Raw genomic sequence first — 27179 nt, forward strand, 5'->3', positions numbered from 1 at the left:
TAGTGTAGGGCTAAGGGGAAGGGCTAGATACCCATTGAAACTGAGATTTTTTTAAAACCACACTCGAAAGCAAGGGGTAAGATTGTTTCCCAGATACACCAGCCACAACAGCAATGAGGCTGCACTCTAAAGTAAAGAGATGCACAAATGAGGTTTCGTCTTGCCGTTATAATGGATTTTTATAACATACAAGCATATATTTTAATATTTTCATTACCGCGTTTGTTTTACCGTCATGCTTTAAAAAAAAAAACGCTAAAATAAAAACCGCTGTATTTTGCTATCTATAATCCATGTTAATAAATCCTGTATAGTAATCCCACAACATTCTGACACTCAATAACACTTGAATTCCCTGTCAGAAAGTCTATTGGCAGGAAATGACCTTTTTACAGTGTCTGGTATAATGATGATGATGTTTTTGTGTGTTTATTTGCTGGGTGTAAATGCACAGTTCAGTTATGATCTTATTGCCACATTATATTGAACCACATTAAAAAAAATCACGCAACTGAAATAACTACAGCAGTCACGATCGTCAATCTCATATGAAACAAGAGATTGCAATGAAATAGGATGATGTGTGAAGGGGCTGTAGTGTTGTCCCATTTCTTACAGGTAAATTTTGAAACCCTTACCTTTCACACTCTGTTCAAGGGCCAAGGGGAAGGGGTACAAAGGGGTACACAAATAGAATTGGGATTGGGCCTAAGTCTTACCAACTTTTATATAAATATATATATATATATATATATATATATATATATATATATATATATATATATATATAATGATATATAAATATTATTATTATAACAATTACAATCATTACCAAATTATAAAGTAGTAGAAAATTTATAACAAAAAATCAGGTACATGCAGTTTGGCATGCTTTTAATTGTATCAAAAAATATAAATTAATGCATTTATATTAATAATTTGTTTGGCAAATGATTGTTCATTTCGTTTTTTTTTTTTTTTTAAAGATCATTTAAAAGTTTTAAGTGCTTTTTTAATATGCATTTTGTGCAGTTATGCAGCAAAATGCTGTCAAACTTGATTTTTATATTATCATGGAGGAAACTCTCCTCTGTCCTTTCTCTCCCTTTTTTATATCTTGTAGTGTTCACTGTGATTATTTTGAAGGATGGGAGAGCCCCGGTGCTACATAAACACATTTTGATGTGCTTTCCATTTCGCTTGTGTAATCCTTTTAGTATATATGTCTGTATATCACACACGTTTCCTCATCATTTGAATAAAATCCATCTCCTTATAGCGCAGAAAGTCATTTGGACTGCAAAAGTCATAAATTTTGTCCTTTGCACTGATGAGGGTCTTAGGACCTAAATTTTGGCATTGGCCATATGATTATTCTTGGAAGGAAGCGGCCCACAGGAGCTGTCATCTTCATCTAAGTTTATAGCAGTATAAACTTTATGTATTTCATAGTTATGTCCATATGATAGTAATAACTCCTGCTTTGGAATTCAGCTGTATTCTTTTCATGTAAATCCTTTCAAGTTAGTCACACTAGTATATATATAAAATATACAATAATGGATAGATTGATCCCTGAGGAGATATTAATTTCTTGTATCTAGGTTGTAATCACTTTTGTGTTTTTTATTTTTGATGACAGTAGGTGACAGTAAGCAGAACAGTGAGGCGGTGACGGAGTATCTAGAGAGCAGGAAGAAGTACGACGACATGAGGAAGCAGAAATTAAAGAAGGGCTCTGGACGAGAAGCTCAGGTGGGTTTTAATTTGGCTTCTGCTTTTATAATTGGAAGATTTTTGTAAGATCTATTTCATGTGAGCTCAAACTAAGTCACAGACTACCACTTATGGGTTGACATTAGCTTTGTTTCCATTCAAGATTGCAAATCAGGCTTATGCGTGAAACTGGAATATCGCATAAAACATTTGCGAATAAAGCATTGTTTCCATCCAATAAGCCGAAGAGAACAATCATCACTTCCTGACAAACTGGTGCCACATAGCAAAAAGATTAATTTAATTTGCTGGTTAGGAGAAGCCACTTAGGGCCTTTTTCTTATATAATAAGAAGGTAAAGATTGTTTTAGGATATCTGAGATGCTCTTTGGGATTGCTGCTGCTCAACACAGTTCTGGAGGTAATACTGAGCCACTTTGCTGATAAATTTTGGACTTTAGAATGACCAAAACAATATTTCCGATATTTCAAAATGTGATAATTTTTCAGGTTTGTAAATTAATGTCATCCCACGACACCCATTTTTGTTATTATTGATCTGTTAAAACAAAATTACATGACTTTTTGGCCACATTTTGATGGTCCGTTTGTTGAATTTAAGTTACATTGCATCTATAGCCAACTAATTCTCATTAGATTGTAAGTAGACTGACTGGTGGGTTGAGGTTATGGTTAGTGTTAGTTGACATGTACTTGAAAAGTTCCTTATAGTTAGTTAAATGTCTGTTGAAGGACTGGTTAATGTCAGTAACAACAGATATTAAGCAGACTTTCTACTAATGCTCAAATGCATGTTAAAATAAAGTGTTATCGACTTCCACTTTCCATCATCAAATAAAAAGTATTCATTGACCTTGACCTTGTACCATATGGGAATAACATAAAATGTTAGAAGATTGGAACAGATGGGGAAATCTACCCATGTCAAACGATGTCCTAAGCATTTGACACAAATCAAGATAATGTAACAGACACCTTTTTATAGATGCACAATTGCAGTAGCTGTGTTGTAATGACAGCCCTTTAATGACTATAGGTTTTAATTTGCTTTTTACAAGACTGTGCTGTTTGCATTTTCTGACAGGTTTTCACTGAGCCACAATTTCCCAATGATCAATTTATGCACTGCTTGAGGAAATAATGAATAATTTCTGAAAAACTGACAATCAAATGTAGATTTCAGATAAAATAAGAAAAAAAATATATCAAATGGTAATTTTGCTCAATTTTCCAAACGGATAAACAGCTCTCGTAAAAATTTTAGCATGCTTTCACTTTCATATTTGACTCGAAACCCAGATATTCTGGTAAGAATGATGAAGTCCTGCCCTACTCATAATTCTCATTCATATAGCAGCATATATGGCTATTATATATCCATAATACACTGTGATATTGCCTGGTTTGTCATTGCCTGGATTGTATTGCTTTCTCACTACATTCAATTCAGAGTTCAATTTCAATACACTTCAGAGTTTGTTTCAATCAAGCCGAGACCACCTCATTCAGGCGATTTTGGACTGATTGTTTTGGAGCGAATCAGAACGCGATTGCACTGTTCACATACAGTATGCCAAATGAACCAAGCTAACTGAGCAAATACGTCAGATTCTGAAACAAACGTCTTGGTGTGAAAGCACCCTAATTTTGCAGTCAATGGTCATGTCTAAATGGGTATGAAAAAACCAGGAAAGTAAAAATATGGTAAACACTACCCAGACTTACATGTACATCATCTCTAAAAAGGTTTATTTACTACATGTTGGTCACTCAAAATGCACAGAAAATGTTTTACAAAAGCAAATCAAGTGAAACAGATGACAGTTATATAAAAAATGTTATTAAAGCATACAGTCTGCAAAGACCTAAATGAAAATAACAGACTCTTTCTCTTTTTTCTTCAGACACTTGCCCTTCTAGAAAGCTTCAAATCCAAACTATCATCTGCAATATCGGAGACTCCTAGTGCCCCAGAGGAAGATGTGGAGGAACTAGCCGAGGATGACGATAAGGGCTGGTGAGTGGATTTCATTCGGCTCTGTACGCTGCATTTAAATCCCTAATGGTGCCACACTTGTCTGTGATCAAATGCATTCTCAATAACTCGTGCCTCATTGGATGTCCCCATGCACAGCTACTGTTTCGCATTAAGCTATTTATTTAGACATACATAGCAAAACGTTCATACCTCTCTCCACATCAGGCGCAGCTGCTCGCCTTAAGTGTGCCTGAACCACTGCGCGCTCGCCAGCCAAGTAATGCGTTTGGCTGTGGAGCACGCTGACACCATTAGAAGAGTATGCAGTGTTTGTTTTTGCTGCGCTGCAATAGCCACTTGTGGAGAAGTAGTTTTCTCAGCTGACTTAACTGTGTAAATAACTGCCTCGGCAAACGAAGTGCCCAGATGGAAGGTGTCACACCCACCATACGCCAGACAGGGCACGTCAACCTGCAGTCAGACGCGTGCCGTCTTTTTCACAGACGCTCATTTTGTGTGCCAGCAGAATCAGCGCTCGGCGATAAACCCTTGTCGGAATTTTCCAAAACACTAGCATATGTTTTGGTTATGCTTATGCTGGTGTCCCTGATGGACTTTTTAAAGTTATTTTCTTGGTTAACGGGCTTCATAGTTTTTGATCGGCTTTCCAACAAAAGCTGTGATGGTTAGTAGGATCCAATCCACCAAAATTAGCACTAAACATCAGCATAATTAATGATTGCCACCAGATCTTAAATTTGTATTGGAAATAATTGACTTATGGTGGCTTTTTCTCTTTTGTGTGCTATTTTTCCATAACATTATGTACGATCTACCAGCACTTTGAGAGTGACAAATATAAAATAGAACAAAACATATATAAGCTATTCAAAATGAATACACATTGCTCCTGATGATACATTAAGACTTATAAAGTGAAACGCAGGAAGCTGAATATTATTAACAACATAATTACGTTTTTATTCACAGCTTCTGCAAACAGTCAACAGTTAACAATCATTACGATGGTTTGTTTTTCTGCGGTATAGATTGCAATATAAATAAAATTTCACTACATGGCTTAAATAGCTATTTCGTAAAAACTCAGGCACAAAAATTTAATAATCAAATATAAAAACTGACAGTACAGTCTTCATAGTATATATTCATTCAATTAATTTTCCTTCTTGGGTCCCTTTATTTGTATATATGTTTTAATAAAAAAAAAAAATTTAATTAACTTTAATATAATAATAATTTAATAAGTTGTACAGTTTCTTGTGCCTGAATGCTTTAAACCAAGGTCTCAAACTGGATTCCTGTGCCACAGCTCAGCTCCAGTTTTGCTCCAACATAGCTGATCCAAATAATCAAGTGGTTCAAGACTTAAAACACTTGTAAATTATAAACTTTTGCTCCATTATTTATGGAAAAAAACTTCAATGACTCCATGTGACTATTGTGAATGCACACATTGCAATATTAATGATATATTGTGCAGCCCTAGTCCTGAGCACACTTATTCCAGTCTGGAGTATGAAATTTCTATTGCAAAGTGACAAATAAGGGTGAGTGTATGATGACTTTTCACAGATCCCAATGTTTGATCGTCAAGATTATAGTTTGACTCGAAACCTGTGCTTTAGGTGGTTGTTAATGTGCTTGGTGCCATTTGCTGAAACTGTGGATTAAAGGTACAAAAATGTGATGAATATTGACAATTTTCAAACCTGTTGATTAATTTTAGAGAGTCTGTTTCTGTGATTTCTCTTAGAATTTAACAGCATTTATTTCATTTTAAATTTCAAATATAGTTGACTTAATAATCGATATAAAATGGCAAAAAGGTTTTAAGATGAGCAAGAAAGGCTGTCGCTTTATCACTGAAGTCAATGCACTGAACTCTTCAGTTAACCACCATTTAAAAAAGAAACCATATGAAAATGTTACAGAATATCATGCTCTAAAATCTCATGTCTAAAATCTCATGTCATTATGCCAATTATAGTATGTGCCAGCTATAATTTTCATTATGAAATCCCCACGTCCTTTATGTTAGCATTACATCACTTGTTACTAAGGTTGTTTTGGGCAGTACATGATGAGTTGGGTGTGTGATGCCTGTTTTAGCCAAATTGCCACTCGGCCTCTCATCCTGTGTGTATCTGGTAAAAAGCGACACCTAGGATTCTAATGGTGTAAAACTAGCTTGTTGCGATTAATTGCTGAAGCTTTTCACAATATAAAGTTGCAATCAGAATTATTAAACCCCCTTTGAATTTTTTTCTCTTTTGTTTAACAAAGCACGGAAAGTTTCACAGTATGTCTGACAATATTTTTTTCTTCTGGGGAAAGTCTTATTTTTTAAATTCGGCTACAATACAAGCAGTATTTAATAAAAAAAAAAAAACATTTTAAGGTCAAAATTATTAGCACCTTTAGGCTATATTTTTTTCGATAGTCTACAGAACAAACCATATTATACAATAACTTGCCTAATTACCCTAACCTACCCAGTTAACCTGATTAACCTGGTTAAGCCTTGAAAAATATATAGTTATATTTAATATTCATTCATTCATTTTCTTGTAGGCTTAATGTCTTTATTAATCCAGTTTCGACACATCGGAATGAACCGCCAACTTATCCAGCACGTTTTTACAGAGCGGATGCCCTTCCAGCCGCAACCCATTTCTGAGAAACATCCACACACACACACACACACATAGACACACACACAAACACTCATACACTACAGACAATTTAGCCTACCCAATTGACCTCTACCGCATGTCTTTGGACTGTGGGGGAAGCCGGAGCACCCGGAGGAAACCCACACAAACGCACATTAAGTAACAATTAAAATTTTTTACAATGAAAATAAATATATGTGTACAGAAAAGTCTCACTAGTAAACATTAAAAAAAAGACATTAAAGTCAGCTGCGAGCAATAGCCATGTTATAGTTATTTGTTAAACTTAATATTTACAACTGAACTTTTAGTATCAACTTGTTTCATTATTTAATAAAAAAGGGATTTTTGTTAATAGGAAATTTTAGTTAATAGGCATTAACTAAAAAAGGAACATCACCTCAGATTAATAAAATGCTTTTGTAGTTTTCATTATGAGTTTAGTCAAATTACCTGAAGTTAACAAAGAAAACCTTACTGTACAGAGTTAACAAAAGGCATATATTTACACTATTTTAAACATTGTTGTCCAGATAAACGTGTTTGCAAATAATGAATCTATTAAGTCTAAAAGTATTTGGTGCTGTGATTAAAATTCTTAGGACACTCTAAAAGCTGAAATAATAAATAATTATTATACTGTATTTTTATGTGCCAACTTTATCAATATTTTGCAGGTTTATTGTTAGGATATATTGAATTATTAAGTATTGGCAAAAGTCTACTTACACCACTCCTCACTACTCTTTGTTTATATGCGATTACTGACTACTAGCAATCGTGTCAGACGTTATTGTAAGTTGTGAGCTTTAACAATGGCCTCAGTTGTCTGTATGTCGCTGGAAACCTTCCAGTCCTACAGCATACTACAAGATTATGAAGACAGAAATAAAATAATTACCATGTCACAGCCGTGCTGGATCACTAAATCAAATACACCACTCACTGTGCAAATATTAAGTCTGTTGGGTTTTATTTTTGCTTTCTGTTAAATACGAAGACTAAACACAGCTTAGATTTTCTTTTTGTCATCGTCTAGATTATAATTTTTTTGTCCTGATCTGATGGGAACATTTCCATATTGGGCTGAGGGTGTTATTGACAGCTGAGTTCTTTGGCCAGAATAACATTTATGATGCCGCAAAATTAATCAGGCTCCAGGGAGCATCAATCTTAATGCTGTATGCTGGAACACAAAGTTATAGCCCTGATTGTGCGCTTAAGTACAAAAATAGAATATCAATTAGAGACGTTTGGGTTTGATTCTGTTTTCGCCATAATCTTCCTAGCATATGTAATGAAGACGCATGTGTTTGTAAGTACGCCCTCTGAGATGGCCGTAGGTACTTAAACACTGATTTTGCTCCTCCACGTTTACGGTTTTCCATTTGAAAGATGTGTTTTTCTGTTTAATGAATGCTCAACATGATTGGACGTTACCGTGATTCATAGATATGCTTTATTTCTAAAGCCCTGCCATGACCAATGCGTCACACAGTGCTTCTAGTTTTTCCGAGGATTACGGGAAGCAGGCTGGTAAATCATTCTACTTTTTCGGTCTCAGTTCAAACGTATAGCCTCAGCGGTTTGCTTTTTTGGGTCCTGCACTAAGGTATGCCCAATCCATAGATACAGTTCATTACAAACCTGGGGTCATTTTCCATTGGAAGCTTTTGAAACGACTCTGCGGGTTGGATGCTGTGCGTCTTCACTGTAATGACATTTTGCACATTCGCAAGAAGACTGTAAATCACAATCAAACATAAAGAATGCGGTCAAGTGCATGCTTCTGTGGAGAGTAATGGCTTTGCGCTTGATTAATTATCAGTCTTAATGGTGTGCGAGTCTGTACCGCAGCCGCAGTGGTGATGTGCTGAGGATAAAGCGAAGATCTGTCAGACTGTCGTCCTCCCTCTTCACGCCACAAGCCACAGAAGGGAAATGAATCGACACGGTGTGTTTTTCTCTCGTGTTCACTTTTTATCAAAGACCCGAAGTCCTAAGCTAAATATATCCACTGAAACGCTCCAACAAATACCATATGTGAGCACAAAATAATCGTCTGACTTTGCGCTCCTACGTGTTTACTATCACTTACTTTATCCTCAGCATAGACTATCATTACTGTCTCAGGACCCCCACGATGCTGGGACGTCTCAGGCTTGACTCTTGGGAGCAGGAGGCCCCGGAGGCCCCCAGTGCTACAAAAACAGCAGTGGGAAGTCTGTACCACTTTCTGAACGCCTGGTGCACCCCACGAACGGAACATGGGTTACAACAGGTCAGACACTGGAAGTCAAGTCTGGGCCAGATTGTAAACTATTCCATCTGTGTCTGCGTCTACAAAAATCCCTTTTCGCCCAGGAGCCCAGGCCTCCACTGCTGCTTCCCCCTCTTTCACGAAAGCGAAAGAAAAATAAATTCAGGAAGAGTTTTCCGAGGGCCTCGGCATCATGGCGGGTGCCCCTCCCTGATAAGAACCCCAATCAAATGGCGGGATTTTTTGCGCGAGCCATAACTCTAGGCGAGGAGTCCGACGGGCTGTCATCACCGAGACTGCTAGACAAATTATCAGAGTCGGCTGCCTTACGCGACGGGAGTCCTGCGGCTCTGCCAGAGTATAGCCATGACATTCTAGATGAGCTGTCACATCTCCTACGGACTTCAAATGGATGCAAGCATGCACACACACACACACTTGGTTGAACACTTAAAAATGGGCTCGCATGCACTAGCAGACTCTTTATGCGTCTCTTTGGCTGAATCCAGGGGTTCTGCGATGGCTCAAAAATAGCAGCATGGCAGATTACTTACCAATGAGAGGGCTCATAATTTTCTAGAGAGCGAACTGCTTTCATTCTCACTTCCTTCATGCATTCGACTTGACTTGGACAACTAGCTCAATTTAAAAGTCTTCCTTCAGCTACTAAAGTTACTTCCTGACACGGTACTGCACAACCACCAGAATTGCACTGTATTGAATGACGGCTAGGAGTTGTTGAATTGTTGAAAGTCCCGTCACAACTTGTTCTTTCAAACGAGCCTTGGGCTTTGGAGGCGAGTGTGTTTTGTACAGTACCTGGACCGCAGATTTAGATTGTTGGAGGATAAAGTCTTTCCAGAAAACCTGACCTTCACCAGAATAGCTCAAACAGGTGTGGAATGTCAGTTCCTTTAGTGTCTTTTTTTAGTTTAGATGAGACCCCAGAGAGCCATCCAGTCATGTCCATGATGTATAACAATGACCTGCTTCACCCATCCTGACGTTTCTTTGAGGTTCTCTCCATGTCTCGATGCAGACATTTCCTACATAACCATCATCTCAGTTTGAAATGTAGAGCAGAGGTGAGACGTGTGGATCTGTACCTCATCTTAGACCTACAACAAAAACAAAGCCACAAATATGAACTCAAACTGGATGAAAGTTCAGCAACATTTCAGATTTGTGTACTCCAAAATAACATTTTCAAATGGAGAGTTTGACAGTCATGCCCAGTGTTGGACAATAACGCATTACTGTATTGGCATTACTTTTGACAGTACCTAATACTGTATTGCATTACTTTTAAATATATTAAATTTGGTTACCATTACAGTATGTTGCGTTTGTCCATTACTTAGTAAATAAATTAATTTTGGCTGCAGTCTAGCCTACATTTTCCTGTTTACATTAGCAATGCATTGTGGGATTGGTGTATGCCATTCAACAACTGTAAAGAAGAGTCGCTGTGTATAAGGCTGGACAAATGTAAAGTCAAAGCAGAGAGACAGGGTGCGCATGAGAGGCCAAGTATGATCACGAGAAAGACTGAATGTGTGCGAGGTAGGCTGATTGTGCACGCTATTACTAATACTACTACGTTTGTTGTTTCAAATAAATAAGCACACATTTGTTGTCTGTATAACACAATTGATAAGTTTGGTAGACTCAGTGATACATTTCTGTAATATTTCAGAACATGTTATTTAAATGTATAGTGCTGTATTGCTCAGAAAAATGCAGTGAATGATTTTTTATTGCTGAACATATTTTTTATAGCTGTTTACAACAGCAGATTTAGCACTTTGAATATACACAGCTAACTGTTCATAAGTTGCTGACTTACCACATTTAATTTGTGGTTAGTTAAAAAAATTATCTTAGATTTCATTTTTGAGCAGCTGTTATGTTTTTGTTTTGTTTGTAATGCATAAAATGTGCGGCTATTTATAATATAATTTTTTTTGGTGCTGAATTTCACCTAATTGATTCTGAATGAAAATTCAGATTACTTATATTTATTTCATAAAGGTTTTGTGTTTGTTGTATATTTTCTCTTTTTTCATTGTCAAGCTGTGAAGAAACAGGTTTTATGGTTAAATACAATCTTTTATGATGCTGAAGTAACTTTTGTTTTTTTTCTTTTTTGTTTCTAAATATATTATTCAGCTGGTTTATCACTTTGTGATATTTCCGTTATTGTACTGCTGGTCTGACTTAAATAAATTAGTGTTTAAAATTTCCATTTTATTCAAGCTTGTCTTGTTTAAGTTGTGAGAATCCAAACTTATTTAAACTGTGATGCTGATTAACCGTGTATTCTCAATGCAGCACTGAAGTGACATTATAAAGGCATTAATGAAATTATTAAACATGTTCTTTAGAAAAGTAACTCAAAAATTACTTTTAACAGTAATGCATTACTTTTTGGTGTAAGTAATCTATCAAGTAATTGAGTTACTTTTTTATGAAGTAACTACTAACTGTAACTATTTACTATTTTTCAGTAACTAGCTGGTCATGCCATAGAAAGAACTGTTTTTGGTCCTCCAAAAACCTTAAAGTAGATAATTTTCTTGTGAAGAACATTTAAATAAAAATAAAGTTTCCAACTCCATATGTTGCTATTAGGAATACTTATATTTAATAATCTATAGCTTTTTACTTAATTTTGAAGAATTATTAAAACATGCTTTTGTTTATACTGTGAAATACAGTATAATGGGACTCAAAACATTATTGCACCACTTAAACTATATATGTTTGCATGGATATCTGAAATCCTAGCGGTTAGTAAAAGAGCTGAAAATGACATCTGTGATTCTGTGTTCAGAAACCTGTTGGCTTAGTGTAAACTGTGTCTTGGATTGGGCTGCAGTCTTCAGGAGTCCTCAGGAAGTGACTTTAGCCAGCTGTGAACTCTTCTCGCTGATGCTGGCACTCAGGAATGTTTAGTGGAATGTTATTCTGCCTGCCAATCACCTCTCCAGCCATGAAGAGAAAGGAAGAGAAAAAGCTTTACTGCAGAGAGCATCTGTGCTGTGTTATTGAGACCCCCTACTAGGTTATCAGTGTAGAGGCAGGAGCTGAAGATCTATCCACTACTTAATACACATTTAGTCTAAAGGCCCTGATATGCTTAAAGTGAAAAAAGAACTGGTGTGAAATTATTTTGAACCAAATCAGGCCAAATAAGTTTGAACTTTACCACTTTGGTTGGAAAGCACCTTCAAAATACCATTGGCAACGGGATGTTTTTTTAATGATATTATTCTGTTTGCATTGTGCCATCACTGTAGGAACTATGAAGTACTCTAAATATATAATTAATACTGATTGTCAGACATGTTCACAAGTCTCTGAGTCAAATCTGAAGTCTGTAAAGTGGAGTCAGAGTCAGGTCTGAGGTCTTTAACGTGGAGTCAGAGTTGTCTTTAACGTGGAGTCAGGTCTGAAGTCTTGAAAAGTGGCCTCAGAGTCGAGTCTAAAGTCTTTAAAGTAAAGTCAGATTCAAGTCTGAAGTTTTTAAAATGGAGTGAGAGGTGAGTCTCTTTAAAGTGGCTTTAGAGTCGAGTCTAAAGTCTTTAAAGTTAAGAGTCAAGTCGGAAGTCTTTAAAGGTGAGTCAGAGTCAAGTCTGAAGTCTTTAAAGTGGCTTTACTGTCGAGTCTGAAGTCTTTAAAGTGGAGTCTGAGTCAAGTCTGAAGTCTTTAAAGTGGGGTCAGAGTCGAGTCTCTTTAACCCTCTGGGGTCTGAGGGTGTTTTGGGGCTCTGCAGAAGTTTTGACATGCACTGACATTTGTGTTGTTTTCAGTATCTTAAAAACATATTAATTGCTAATGTGTGATAACACTGTAAACAGCACAAGTTGGGCTACAATAATACCTAAGCAGCATGTTTGTATGTGTTTGTGTTTTTGAGAAAGAAATGTTTATGCGTGGTTAGTGAAAAACTACAATTTTAAAGTCACTGAAACAAGGCCGTGAAACACACAGAGAACATTTGTGCACAAGACTTTTGAGAACTGGATCTGGTAGTCTAGTGTTTTTGCTTCAAAATGATGTGAGAATCATCTTGTTCACTTGCTCACAGAAAAAAATACAATTAATTAAAATTTCTAAGTCACTTTCTGTGTGAAAATGGTTTATGCGAAAAGGTGTGAACTATCAGTACTATGCAGTGAGTAACACCAGAGAAGACAAAGACCTGCATAATGAGCTGCATAATGAGCCATCAGACAGGTATGTGACTAAGAGTTTCAAAAAAGAATCTGAGAAAAAAATACGTTTATTTATATATTTTTATTGTTTGCTGTTTATTTAAAATATATTCAACTATCACACAAAATAACTCAATTCTAGTTAACCTAATAAACTCAGTTACCACATAGGAATTTTAAACAGAACAGCACCTGTAAGTATTTATTTTTATAATATACATATAATTATAATATAATAATAATAATATATGTGTGTATATATATATATATATATATATATATATATATATATATATATATATATATATATATATATATATATATATATATATATATATATATATATGTGTGTGTGTGTATATGTGTGTGTGTGTGTATATATGTGTGTATATATGTGTACATATGTGTGTATGTATATATATATATATATATATATATATATATATATATATATATATATATATATATATATATATATATTTCATATAACATTACATTTTTCATTATATAGGCCTATGTTTATCATTATACGCTATACATTATAGAATACACTTTGTATAGCACTGAAACTATAAGTGGCCTGTAAGGACATATTTCATATAAATCATAAAGGTTAAAATAAAAGACTTATCAGCAGGAATTTTGTCCTTTGCTGGGTCTAGACGTTCGTCTAAATGCATGCGCTCGTCATCAGAGTCGCGCCCTTCCTCTGAGGAGAAGGTAAATTCTTTGTCGCTGTTTAGTACTGTGCTTCTTCACCCGTGTAGCGTGCCATCATTCAAACAAAAATAAGTAACTATAATGAAGCTTGTCGTTTGATGCCATGTCTCGGGGAGCGTGTACAATATCTCCTGGCTGGCTGGCTCACCTCAGTTCATTTCCATATGAACTGCGCCTTCACTGCGGGCGGGATTACGTTCGCTGTAATGAAGTGACTGGAGAATCAGTACCAGTCCCTTACTTTTATACGGATTACATGAAAGGAGATTATTTGTTTTCGACTTGAATTGGTTAATGCAAAAGTAGACATATCAAGCTTTCTTTAGAAACATCTCACATGTTTCTTTGTCGAGTATTTGCTAAGTTTCAGTTCATTTTAATGACGTGTTTTTCCTGACACAGTCTACTGTTGCGTGCTTCTCATGCAGGCTGTTTGTAATGTCAAAGCTTCGTGGGCGTTGTCGCATTAACTCTAATAAGCTCAGACTGAAAAGCTAGACATAGCGTTGGTTTCATACTGATTACTTTATCAAACAATATTTGTTTTCAACATGCATAGCTGCATTTAAAAGTAGACACTTCAAGCTTTATAAAGATATGTGTCTCGTGTCTGGATGTTTTATTTTCGCGGAGTTTCAGCGCATTTTACTGACGCGTTTCTAAAAACAGTTCAGGGAGAGAGAAAAGACAGAATGCCTACACTGTTTATTATCCTTGTTTTGCAAAAGCACACACATTTGTTTTTGTTGTGAGTGTACACATTTAAAAGTAGACACCTAACAGATTCGATTGATGTATTGATCTTATCTGTACGATCAAAACTGAAAGTGTAATTTAGGTTAATTTCAGCTCAATGAGATAAAAACTTGTCAGAACGCGTATACGCGGTCTTCGACCCCAGGGGGTTAAAGTTGCTTCAGAGTTGAGTCTGAAGTCTTTAAAGTGGAGTCAGAGTCAAGTCGGAAGTCTTTAAAATGGAGTCAGAATCAAGTCTGAAGTCTTTAACGTGGAGTCAGTGTCGTCTGTAACGTGGAGTCAGAGTCAAGTCTGAAGTCTTGAAAAGTGGCCTCAGAGTTGAGTCTAAAGTCTTTAAAGTGGAGCCAGAGTAGAGTCTGAAGTCTTTAAAGTGGCTTCACAGTCGAGTGTGAAGTCGTTAAAGTGGAGTCAGAGTCAAGTCGGAAGTCTTCAAAGTGGAATCAGAGTCGAGTCTGAAGTCTTTAAAGTGGAGCCAGAGTCGTGTCTGAAATTTTTAAAGTGGAGCCAGAGTGCAGTCTGAAGTCTTCAAAGTGGAGTCAGAGTCAAGTCTGAAGTTTTTAAAGTGGAGTCTGAGTCAAGTCTGAAGTCTTTAAAGTGGAGTCTGAGTCAGGTCTGAAGTCTTTAAAGTGGCTTCAGAGTCGAGTCTGAAGTCTTTAAAGTGGAGTCAGAGTCGAGTCTGAAGTCTTTAAAATGGAGTCAGAGTCGAGTCTGAAGTCTTTAAAGTAGAGTCAGAGTCGAGTCTGAAGTCTTTAAAGTAGAGTCAGAGTCGAGTCTGAAGTCTTTAAAATGGAGTCAGAGTCGAGTCTGAAGTCTTTAAAGTGGAGTCAGAGTCGAGTCTGTAGTCTTTAAAGTGGAGTCAGAGTCAAGTCTATAGTCTTTAAAATAGAGTAAGAGTGGAGTCTCTTTAAAGTGGCTTAAGAGTCGAGTCTGAAGTCTTTAAAATGGAGTCAGAGTCGAGTCTGAAGTCTTTAAAGTGGAGTCAGAGTCGAGTCTGAAGTCTTCAAAGTGGCTTCAGAGTCGAGTCTGAAGTCTTTAAAGTGGAGTCAGAGTCTAGTCTGAAGTCTTTAAAGTGGAGTCAAAGTCAAGTCTAAAGTCTTTGTTCTGTTTTTACAAATATTTTTTCCAGCTAATTCTATTTAAAAGTGTATTAGGTTAAATGTTAGTGAGAGTGGTTTAAAATTATTAGGATCAAATGAAAAGCAAACAAGAAGCATCTTGAAGGGGGCGGGGCATGTCAGATACTACAGAGCATTTGATTGGTCGGAAGAGTTGATGAGAAACTGAAGTATGAGGTGAAATCAAATGAAAACTTTTCATACGTTTAGACGGAAGTGACAAACTGCAAGATTTGGTTTATATCTTCTAAATGTGATTTTTGTCATAGTTTTGGGGCCACAGCCGTATCACCCTGCAGACAAAGACCGGTTACTCATTGAAGCTTAACAGGGCTGAGCCTGTACAGTACCTGAATGTGAGACCACATGGGAAAACTAGGTTGCTGTTGGAAGTGGTGTTATTGAGGCCAGTAGGGGGCGCTCAACCTGTGGTCCGTGTGAGTACTAATGCCCCAATATAAAAAAGAGGACACTAACGTCAGTGGAGTCTTTCGGATGAGACATTCAACCAAAGTCCTGACTCTCTGTGGTCATTAAAAATCCCATGATGCTTTCTCGTAAGAGTAGGGATGTAATCCTGGTGTCTTGGCCAAATTCCCTCCATTGGTCCTTACCCATCATGGCCTCTAAATCATACCCATTCACCGACTTGGCTCTCCCACTGTCTCTTTACTCCACCAATAGCTGGTGTGTGGTGAGTGCAATGGTACTGTTGTCGTGTAGCTGCAGTTGCATCATCCAAATGGATGCTGCACACTGGTGATGGTGTGGAGAGACCCTCTTCATGATTGTGAAGTGCTTTGGGGGTATGGCCAAACACGATAAATGCACTAAATAAATACACATTACATTAAATTAGATTATAAATATTCTTAAGACCAACATACTGAGATTATCACCTTAAAATGGTATTTTGACATTAAGGGCCCTTTCATTTACCCGGCGCAAGTTGGGGCAAGGCGCGGCGCAATACTTGTTTGCTAGTTTCAGCTTGGCACAAGAGTCGTTTTGAGGCATTGCGCCATGCTCTTTAAATAGTAAATGCATTTGTGCTCATATGTGCGCCCATAGGCGTTCTGGTCTATAAAGGAATGCATTTTGAGGTGCACTATTGGCGCGTTGCTATTTTGAGAAACCATAATAGATTTTTCATTAGACCAAAACAAACCCGGTCTAAACTCCAGCGCAGAGTTGCGCCTCACTTACACACTGCTTAATAGCCTACACACAAGATGTAGAGCAATACGCAAATATCTTTACATAAGAAAAAAATTTAATATTAAGGATAGGCCTATATATATGATATAATAAGAATATATATAGGATATAAATATAAAGGATTAAAATATTACAAAACATATTATTTTCTAGCCTACATAAATATGAAAAACCAAAGTTTTTTTGCTTTCTTCATCTCGGGAGGCTTTTTCAGTTCATTCATATTAATTTGCTTTTGTATAATTTTATTATTATTAGCAGTATTATTTATTATATCCATATTTATATTTGTTTTATAAAAACAAGCATTGATTGGCCCACCTGCAGGTTTTAGACCATGTGGGGCACAGCATGTGTTTTAGGATTTAACTGAGGTTTTTGAACACACTTTGTTATTATTGTTCATTTATTTGTTTTCTGAAAATTAGAACTGAATTTAGAAATAGGTTTGAAACAAATTTTTGTGCTTAACAAACGCAATTAATTATTTATAGGCTAATTGATGTCTGTACGTAAAGGTTTCCCTATCCACAAGAGCGAAAGTGAAAGTAGATCGATTGTCTCTCATTCTTGCGCGGTAGATGCTCTGTTTAACTGTTTTTCTGTAAAAAAAAAAAAAAAAAAAACTGTTAACTGTTTGCTTGTGAAATGCTCAGTTTTTCAACTTCCACTTACTTTACATCCTGTAAATAGCAAATGTGCTCATGGCGCAACGGAGCTGGCTTTTAAAGGGAATGGGAGATGAGACTCTAATTGGTTTATTCTCAAAACACAGCTATAACTCATTAAGAAAATAAACTCAACCCTTGTAGACCATGCGCCACGGCGCAATGCGGATTTTCCTGTCCTTAAATTAGCAAAAATGCGTTCTGACATGACCTAAAAGCGTTAACGCCCTGCATTTGCACTTTGCGCATGGACCGTCAAAATAGAGCCCTAAGGGTTACAATAACTTGTTAAGTAATATTAAGCATTAAAAATGTGTTTTAATAATAGTCATTAATAAGTTGTGAGTTTATTGAAGCTTAGATAAGCTAGATTTTTTTTTTATTAAATAAATCTTATGTTTATTTTTAACTTAAACACTTTTATATTTTTATTATTACTTCTGTTAAGCTTTTTTATGTATTTTTCCCTCTTGGAACCGTTCACAATGGGAGTGATTAAAATAAATTTTGTTCTTGGATGCGTTCTTCCTTTAAAGAGCCTGTTTGTAGACTCATCAGAGCTGAACGTCTCCTCTGATCTGATTTGTTCCACTGGGAAATTCCCACAACTTGTAACTCTTGTGATTTGGATGATTTAGTGGCCTTGCTCTTCTTTTGAACTGAACTCCGTTTCCCCTTGTGATTTAGGATGGCCCACGTTCTGCACTTTGATGAACAAAGCAGAAAGGTAAAAGATGCCAACATGCAGGATGAAGACACGTTCGAGATCTATGATCCACGCAACCCCGTCAACAAGAGGAGACGAGAGGAGAGCAAAAAACTCCTGAAAGACAAGAAGGCCAGGAGGTGAGACTGCAGATACAGTTCCTGCCTGTCTCCAGAAGAATACAATTGACCTGTGCTTAAATGAGAGATCATACACACAATTCTTACATTAAAGACTCATTTCCATTTGGTATGATACTTAGAGATACTTGTAAAAGTTGCAATCATTTAGTGTTTTTCATAATACAGACAACAATCTTCTTTTTCTCTTTGGTGTCATTATCAAAAATGTTCTTACACTGTAAACAAACAGGCTCTCAAATTGTGTGTATTTACAACATAGTAATAAAAGTCCTTATTTCTAAACTTGTTGTTCATTTTTTGCCCTTACTGTTTTATTAATATTATTGGTTGGTTGATTGATTGATTGATTGATTGATTGATTGATTTGATTGATTGATTGATTGATTGATTGATTGATTGATTGATTGATTGATTGATTGATTGATTGATTGATTGATTGATTGATTGATTGATTGATTGATTGATTGATTGGCCATCAAGCTGCATTGACAAGATCATCCAATAAAATTGACATCACTCCTAAAATCAAAGTAACACACAGAGCTGATGCCAATACAATAAGAGTAATGGAGGCCATTACTTGTTGTAAAGTACAATAATAACAACTGCATAACCAATTTATGAGCAAAGCAAAATACATTTCTTGCACACTTGTATTGTAGTTTAATAGGTTATGATTAGGGGTATGAAAGTACTGTAAAAAATATTTTAAAATACATTGAAATGTCCCAGTAAATCAGTAAGTTGAGACAGTAAACAGTGAGTTTTTTTAAACCTGCTTAAGAGAAATCTGCTCATTTCCTGTATTGCAGTGTCTCTAAATTTGTTCTATTTTGTTTGTATTAGGGCTGTACAATAATGGAGATTGAAAAAAATATAGTTGATAGTTGACAGCATGCCTAAGAATGTGATATTTAATATGTGTTTTTTATATAATTAATATGTTTCATTTTATTTCGGGGAATAGGAAGTATTACTACCATTTTTATTGAACAACAGGGTATAAAACAAAACTGAACAAAACAAAGTGAGCAAAAAAGATTAAATTAAATATTACCTTACATTAACCAATTGGCAAATATGTTGTAAGAACCTATCAATGTAAAATTTGAATAGGAGGAAAACATTAGGCATTCTAACTCAAAACAACTGCTTTTAACAGATTAATTCATATTAATGAATGCATTTATTATGGTTTAAATGTATTAATTTAAAAACTATTTGATATGAATTTTGATATTTTGATAAGAACTTATTCATTTGTCTTAGAGTGGTGAAACATACACTAGTTTCCCCAACAGACTACTGTGTCAAAATAAATAAGTTTATATTTAATATTACAAATATTGCAATAATTAATTATAATTATTAATTACTACGAATATTAATATATTTCCTACAAAGCAAATTCTCAAGGGTAGTGAAGATTTGGTCCCACACTACGGAGTTAAAGCAGTCAAAGAAAAAAAAAAATAACACACACAAAAAAATACAAAGTCAAATTAAAGTAAATGCTTGTGTAAAGACAGTACATACCACAATGGTGACATCCATCAAAGCAAGTATTTTTCATTAAATCTCATTACAGACATTTGTAGACATCTGACAATAACAGTCAAACTGATTCTGTTTGTGGAGCTGTTCAATGATCCTGATTAGCTGAGATTTTGAGATATTTAAGTTTTCAGTTGAGTTCCTTTAAAGCCATGTTCACACATTCACAGGTATTCTCAGTTTTCCAAAAAAAAACAAAAAAAAACACTGCTTTTGAAGTGTTCCCCCTGACAATTTTTTTTTTAAAAATGTGGGTTTAATTGACCAGATACTGCATTTTTGTGTAGAAAAAAGCTGCAATTTAGACAAAACCCATGTTTGTTTGGAAAGCAAGGCCTAAGGTTGTGACTGAATTTAGTTGTAGTTTTGTGTTTTTCTTCAGTGATTCTGCTTTTTAACAGGAGTTCATTATTCTCTGTTCACTTAGAACTTTAACTCTGCTCCAGTGTTATTTTAACTCTTTGTAGGAGTTGAACAAGTGGGAGAAGTTAATTTTACTCTAAGGATTTAGCTGTGTATCAAATTGTGTATCAAAAAATGACAACTTTAAAGTAAAGATATCAGTTAAATGATCAAGTTATGTTTAGATGGGGTATAATGAAAGCAAAAATCATTAAACAAGACCAATAACCTTGATTTATTTCCCAATTCCCCATGTTTTATGTGCTTACAAGGTAAGCAACTATAGTTGCCGCTTGAACTTTTGACAAAGTATAGAATAAACTATAGATCTCTTTTAAAAGATTTGTTTTGATTGGATGAATCTAGTGACCTTAGTAGTAGGAAGTTGAAGGCCTCATGTGACCGGAAGTAAATAAATTCCTTTATTTCTTTCTTGAAATCTTTTATTTGGTTGTTTGCTTTTATGTCACTGAAAAATTAAGTATGTATAACATAGAAAATTACTCATTAAAGGAAAATGGCAACTATGAACTTGGTGAGCTTAAATGGCTTCACTTTGCTCCAACTGGTTTAGATTTATCAAGCTAAAAACATCAAGAACAATAAACAGAAATACAATTCTGTCATCGTTTCTTCATCCTCCACTTGTTACAAACCTGTTTGAGTTTCTGGATGGAAACAAGATATTCTGGAATGATATTACAGAAAGATATTACAGAATGTTGAGAAAAAAGCAGACAATAACATCTATAGTTGGAACAGAAATACTATATAAGTTATTGGCCGCTTTTTCAAAAAAATCTTCAAATTATCTTGTTTTGTGTTCAACAGAAGAAAGAATGTTTAGATCCATATGACATGAGTGATAGGAATTATTTGAGTGAACTTTAACATGTCTTGATTGCTTGGTCATTTTACAGCATCCATTAAGTTCCTTTTGTATTGAATCACACATTTATTGCATCCATTGTGATATGTATGTTGTAAAATCCACATTTGATATTTTTTTCTTGATAATTTCGATATATATTGCACAGCCCTCATTTTATCATGGTAAGAAAAGTCAGACACTATCAGGCTGCACAGATCAGCTATTCCAAAATTGCTTTGGATATCAATCACTATACCACTGATGCCTGTACAGAGAAAATAAGGTAGCTGATGTAAAAATACTCACAGTTATTTATGGACACACATAAGCTAAAAAAAGAAGCAAAATAAATCCTTCTTACACTGTCTAATAATGGGTTTCTAGTGTGATAGACATGATTACGGGCTGTGATTGGTTAAGATTAGAGGTACAAAACTACATTGGCATGCAAGAATTAATTTTAGCTCATATTCATAGTAACGACAACTGATGCAACGTCTGGGATTCTTCACAGTGTGCTTAATTTGCATCTTTAAATGACTCCTGAAGCCTTAATCTCCTCCATATGGGTTTAAAATACAGCATTCTTAACAAAATTTTAATGGGTTTGAAATATTTTGTGGTCTGTTTCTACTCGAACATATGATCTGGTCTGTGCTCTCAGGGCTGATGCAAAACCACACTTCATTCACCCCATTGGAAAGCATATTTACACTGTCTAAATCATTTATCCCCTATATAGTGCAAATTCACCATATAGAATATGGTAATTGTGTGAATCAAAGCTGTGGCATGAATTTATAGTGTAGGGACAGGATGCTTCAGTTTTGGAAGCACATTTGATTAGACTGAAAATCTAATGACAAGTATATAGTGATGTCATTAATATTATTATATTAATTATATTATATTATTAGAATTTATATATATATATATATATATATATATATATATATATATATATATATATATATATATATATATATATATATATATATATATAATTGCCCTCAAGTGAACTATGAAGAATACCTTTGATTGAAGTATACTGTAGCCTTAAGGTTCTCAGTCTCATTTGTACAATTTACAATTTGCTCATCCCCCAATGACAGTTGGGTTTAATGGTGGGGTTGGGTGCCACACCTCCTTTTCAAAATTTTTGTACGATTGAACTGTATGAATTTGTATGAATTAGCCACTAAATTGACTAAAATAATTACGTTTTCTGATGTGATCAGGCTGGAAGATACACGCTCAATGGGCATGCTCAAATTTGGCCCGCATCCTCTACATGTTGTCTTCTGCTTGTATAATGGTCATATGTGAGGGGCTTAACGAAATCAACACACATCTGGGGCCTCATGTACCAAACGAAAAAGCAATGGCAAAAACAAGCAAAAAGAGAAACTTTGCAGAATGTGAATTAGAGGTGCTCCTATCAGAGGTAGAATGGGAAAAAACTGTGTAATTTGCAAGTTTGTCCTCTGGAATTAATAACAAAAGAAAAAAATCTATCTAGAAATCTATTTAGGCTAAGTGCAAATAGCACACCTCAGTGGAATGAGCTAAAAGAGAACAGCAAACAGCAGCTTGAGGAGCGTAGCTCATAAAGCCCATGACAACTTGTTTTGACATGATCGATCATGAACCCGGTTTGAATCCAGCGTCTGATGAACTCATTCTTTTTTTTTCCCCAACTACATATTGGATTTTGCCTACTCTTCATCACAAGGAAGACAAGTAGGAATCATTAATAAGTCAGTGCATTATGGAAGACTCAGATTCATAGAACTAAACAAAAAGGTGTTAGAGGTGTTATAACCAAATCATATGCATTAAAAGTTTGTAGATGTTATACATTAAAAATACTTTTAAATATAAATTTTAGAATTGCTTCAGTGAACCTGAAATCCATTCATTTTCACTAGTTGTATTTGCATTTGAGCATTACACATTATTTGCACAGTGTTTATTGAATGGAAATGTTTCGGATTCACGTATGCAAATTTGCCTTTAGATGGCGCCTTTATAGCACTGTGCGTGCAGTAGATCGCTCCGTTTACATTGGGAAAACCAGCGATCGCTGCAAGTTGCGCTTTAATGTTTGGCTGGTCAACTGCATGGTATGGAAACCTTATTTACCTGCTAGACATGCGGATGATCCCATACAGCTGCCATTGCACGGCTCAAATAAACTTTGTAATGTGCAATTTAACATAATTGCCTCTAGGAGTCGCTAATGTAAATAAAACAAACACACACAAGAAATGCACATACGCCAGACATGAAGTTGGCGTGAACGCACATTCTTACATTGATTTCATAGTTAGTAAATCCAAACGTGAGCATGAAATCAGGCGTAACACAAAGTTTTTGTGCTTACGCAATGTTGATACATGAGGCCCCTGATCTGACAACCAATCAGAGAGCAATAGTGGATAGCTCTGTTTTTTATTTTCAAAAGCCTGCTTTTCAGTCTATCTATACTGAAACGAACACCAGCATTTCCAAGCTACAGGGTCTTTGTCCTGTGGATGCAAGGTTAAAACAAAAACTGTAAATTGGTGTGAAACTGCATTAGTGTAAATATGCATATATCTCTTAAATGTGAATAACGTCAAATTTACTCTCAGCCTAATTGACACTGCATTAGAAACACCTCACACAAGCGGTAATTATTTTTTTGTAATTTGATAAGATGACATACTACATACGTAAATGCATATAAATGTACATACAACTTTTAAAAAATGTAAATATTAAAAACTTTCAAGAATTTAAGATTATGATGACCGTTCAACGTGTCATGACAGTCTTGTGAAAAGGGTCCATTTGGGCGCTCTAGTGACTGAGATGTAACCAAGAGAATATGGTCATTTTTCAAAATTAATTTTAAAATAAAAGATCGTTCAGACTCAGATAAACAATAAAACAGAAATAATTATTGATTTCTTGTGCATGTCACGTTAGCGTGATCAAAAGAATTACAAAAACGGGAACAAAAGATAGCGCATTAAAGTGCAGAATTTAATGATATATAGTGCAGAAAACAGTGACAAAAATCCAAAATTATCAAAGAGCAAAGTAACAAACAAAACAAGAAACTAGACAGATAAACACGACCTAGACTTTGGCAAAATACAAGAACATGATCAAGAACAAGAAACTCGGTATGCAAGACTTACTAGGACTGGGAACAAGAAAGACAAGGAAGACAATGGCGTGATGATCAACAGTGGTGGAATGATAGAATATATAGTCCAGATAATCAACGGTAAAATAGATACAGCTGTGATGACAGATCAGTGTATGTGTTCCGGTGTATGCGCGTGGTATGTATGGAGTTGTCGTCTTTTTGGGACGCTGTAGTTTCTTCTGAGTCCTGTTGAACTACAGTAAAAGTGAAGGGGACACTATACTGTCAGTGGGCGCTGTCTTTCGGATGAGACGTTAAACCGAGGTCCTGACTCTCTGCGGTCATTAAAAATCCCATGGCACTTCTCGTGAAAGAGCAGGGGTATAACCCCGGTGTCCTGGCCAAAGTCCCTCTATCGGCCCTTACGATCATGGCCTCCCAATCATCCCCTTCCACCGAATTGGCTCGATCACTGTCTCTCCACTCCACCTATAGCTGGTGTGTGGTGAGCGCACTGGCGCCGTTGTCCTGTGGCTGCCGTCGCATCATCCAAGTGGATGCTGCACACTGGTGGTAGTGTGGAGAGATCCCCCTCATGATTGTGAAGCGCTTTGGGTGTATGGCCATACACAATAAATGCGCTATATAAATACACATTACATTACATTACATTACAGCGCCCTCAGGTGGTCACTGACAGTTGTGATAGTGCAACCCGCCACCTACGGACTGGTATTGATCTGTGGTCCAGTGGTTGTGGACCACTACTGTACACTAATAACTTAATAACAGACAAAATCCTAAAGTCTGTGTAAACAGGAAGGTGCGGAGGCCTTTCTTTCAGTATGCTGATGTACTTCTGACTGAAACTGAATATTGAGTAGGGGGCGGGACTTTCCTTTAGCAAACTAATGTAGTATGGGCGTGGCTAAGAATATTGTGGCTGAAGTCGTCAAACTGTGATCACAGAGAAGGACCATCAATCCAATGCCAATGCAAATGGTCGGACTTTGAAAATTGTTGACATATTTTGTTTTTCCTTCTTTGTATTAATTTAAACACTCAAAAAAAAGTTGTTGCTACTTGTTCAAAATGAGTTGACACAACACAGTTCTTAAATTTTTTTGTGACTACTTGATTGTTTTATGTTTAATTCACTTCAATTTATAAAACTTTTAAGTTAACTTTATTGATTTGTGTTGGGACAACATAAAGGAATTGTTTGGAACCCATGATTTTTTACAGTGCATATTAATTGTTCACCTCAAGACCAATGTGTGCTAGTAGGGTTGTCACAAGGCTGGAATTCGGTATTAATCGATACTGAAATTTTGAAAACGTCCATTTCCCGTAAACATTTGGGCACTGTTGAGCACATTCTTTAAACAGTGCTGATTTACCATTGATTTGCTCAACAGAAATGACTGTGATTGACTGCGAAGGTCATCAGTTCACCGAACTCACCACTGTTTACCAAGTGTAACCACAGATACAGGGAGACTGGAGCGCTTTAAAGCTGCGATTTATAAGCAGCTCGCTAGTATATCAGCTTACAGACAAACCAGCTTATCGACGTGACTTTGAAATGCTGTTGAGCATGTGAACACAATGTCAAATCAGCAGGGTTTAAAAAAAACTCTCAAATGTTATCGTGAAATGGACGTTTTTACAATTTCAGTATCGTGATAAACCCTATGTGCTAGCAAAATAAACGTTGTAAGTTTTGATTTCACAGACTTTCAGCTTGAGTGTCAATCTCGCTAACACACAATGTCAGCGTCTCGTATCTCTTCACATCATCACCCTTGACTGCCATCATAAAAAGCAGCTCTTCTTCCAAAGCTGTGAAAATGTGCAAAAGCTGGACCCACTCCACATCTGCCCTGAATACACCAAAGTATGAGTTCAACCTATCCATTAAAACAGGAGTAATGCAAGACGCACATGTCCGTCATGAAGTAAACCAGATTCTCTTACTTCATCCTGCAGCCTAGCTTCAAGAAAAGAAAAAAGAAAAGAAAGAAAATCAGCGTGTTTCATACAGCCATTGCATTTCTTTAAAACAGTGGCAAGATAATAAACAGCTCCTATCGTTTTTCCTATCGTTCCCAAATTTAGTTAGCGAAGTAGTAAGTCCATTGGCGCTGCTGCTGATGTGGGTCGACTGTGGTTTGGTTTAAATGATCTACCACGAGTTTGCCGACCAGCAGCACAGTTTGGCCAGCGCACAGCCTTTTACTGCTCCTCTGGGATCACGCTTAAATTTTCATATGGAACAGGAAGGAGAGTTAATGTTACACCATAAGAGCCGCGTGGCCTAATCCACTGCAAATGTAAACCAGGTGAGAAGCACCAAAGCCTGCTAACTGAGCTTAAGCTCGCTCCCCTGTGCCTCTGTCACTCCCAGACTTTGAGAAAACTGGTGTCAACATTTCATTACACCATCTACACACTTTCTAAACATAATGGGGACTGAACTGATCAAGTACGTTGGATGTTTGGAAGATAGATGATGCCTATTTTTCTTATAGACAGAGAAATAAAACAATGATAATGCTCAGGAAAAATGATATTAGACTGAAACTGAACAACATTTATACGCTTTATTTCATTTGCATAATTAATAAATCTTTGTGTTTTGACTGAGATAAAATTGTAAGAAGTAAATGAAAATTATCATGGTAAAAATGTTTACATTTCTTATTGAATCAGGAGCCTGGGGTTGAAACGTCTTTTGTTTTTTGTTAAATTTTTTAATACATGTAGTGAAATGTATTGCTAAATATATTTAAGAGCTATTTCTATTTTAAAATAATGTATCGCAAAACATATTGAAGAGTTGTTTTATTTTATTGGTATTAACAAATTTATTGAGATTTTATTTAAGACAAAAACCTTGAAATTATTTAGGGAAAAATATATATGTATAGTTAAATATATGTGATTCACAATTGTTTTTTATTTATTTACAGTTATAGGGTCTTGATCTCTGCTCTGTTGACTTT

At 35.8% G+C, this 27179-nt stretch overlaps 1 protein-coding gene across 2 annotated transcripts in view; it reads left to right on the plus strand.

The window, feature by feature from the left end:
- cwc27 (CWC27 spliceosome associated cyclophilin) overlaps positions 1 to 18493 on the plus strand; it is a 109355-nt gene extending 90862 nt beyond the window's left edge. The window contains exons 12-14 of one of the 2 annotated variants that reach the window (XM_087269121.1): positions 1646 to 1755; positions 3642 to 3754; positions 18050 to 18493. In XM_087269121.1, coding sequence (XP_087125247.1) covers positions 1646 to 1755; positions 3642 to 3754; positions 18050 to 18212 — 386 coding nt within the window. In that variant the 3' untranslated portion in view covers positions 18213 to 18493. 2 annotated transcript variants of the gene reach the window in all.
- Positions 18494 to 27179: the final 8686 nt, after the last annotated feature.

The sequence above is a fragment of the Danio rerio genome, chromosome 10, assembly GCF_052040795.2.
Source record: "Danio rerio strain M-AB ecotype USA chromosome 10, GRCz13ab, whole genome shotgun sequence".
Classification (NCBI taxonomy): Eukaryota; Metazoa; Chordata; class Actinopteri; order Cypriniformes; family Danionidae; genus Danio; species Danio rerio.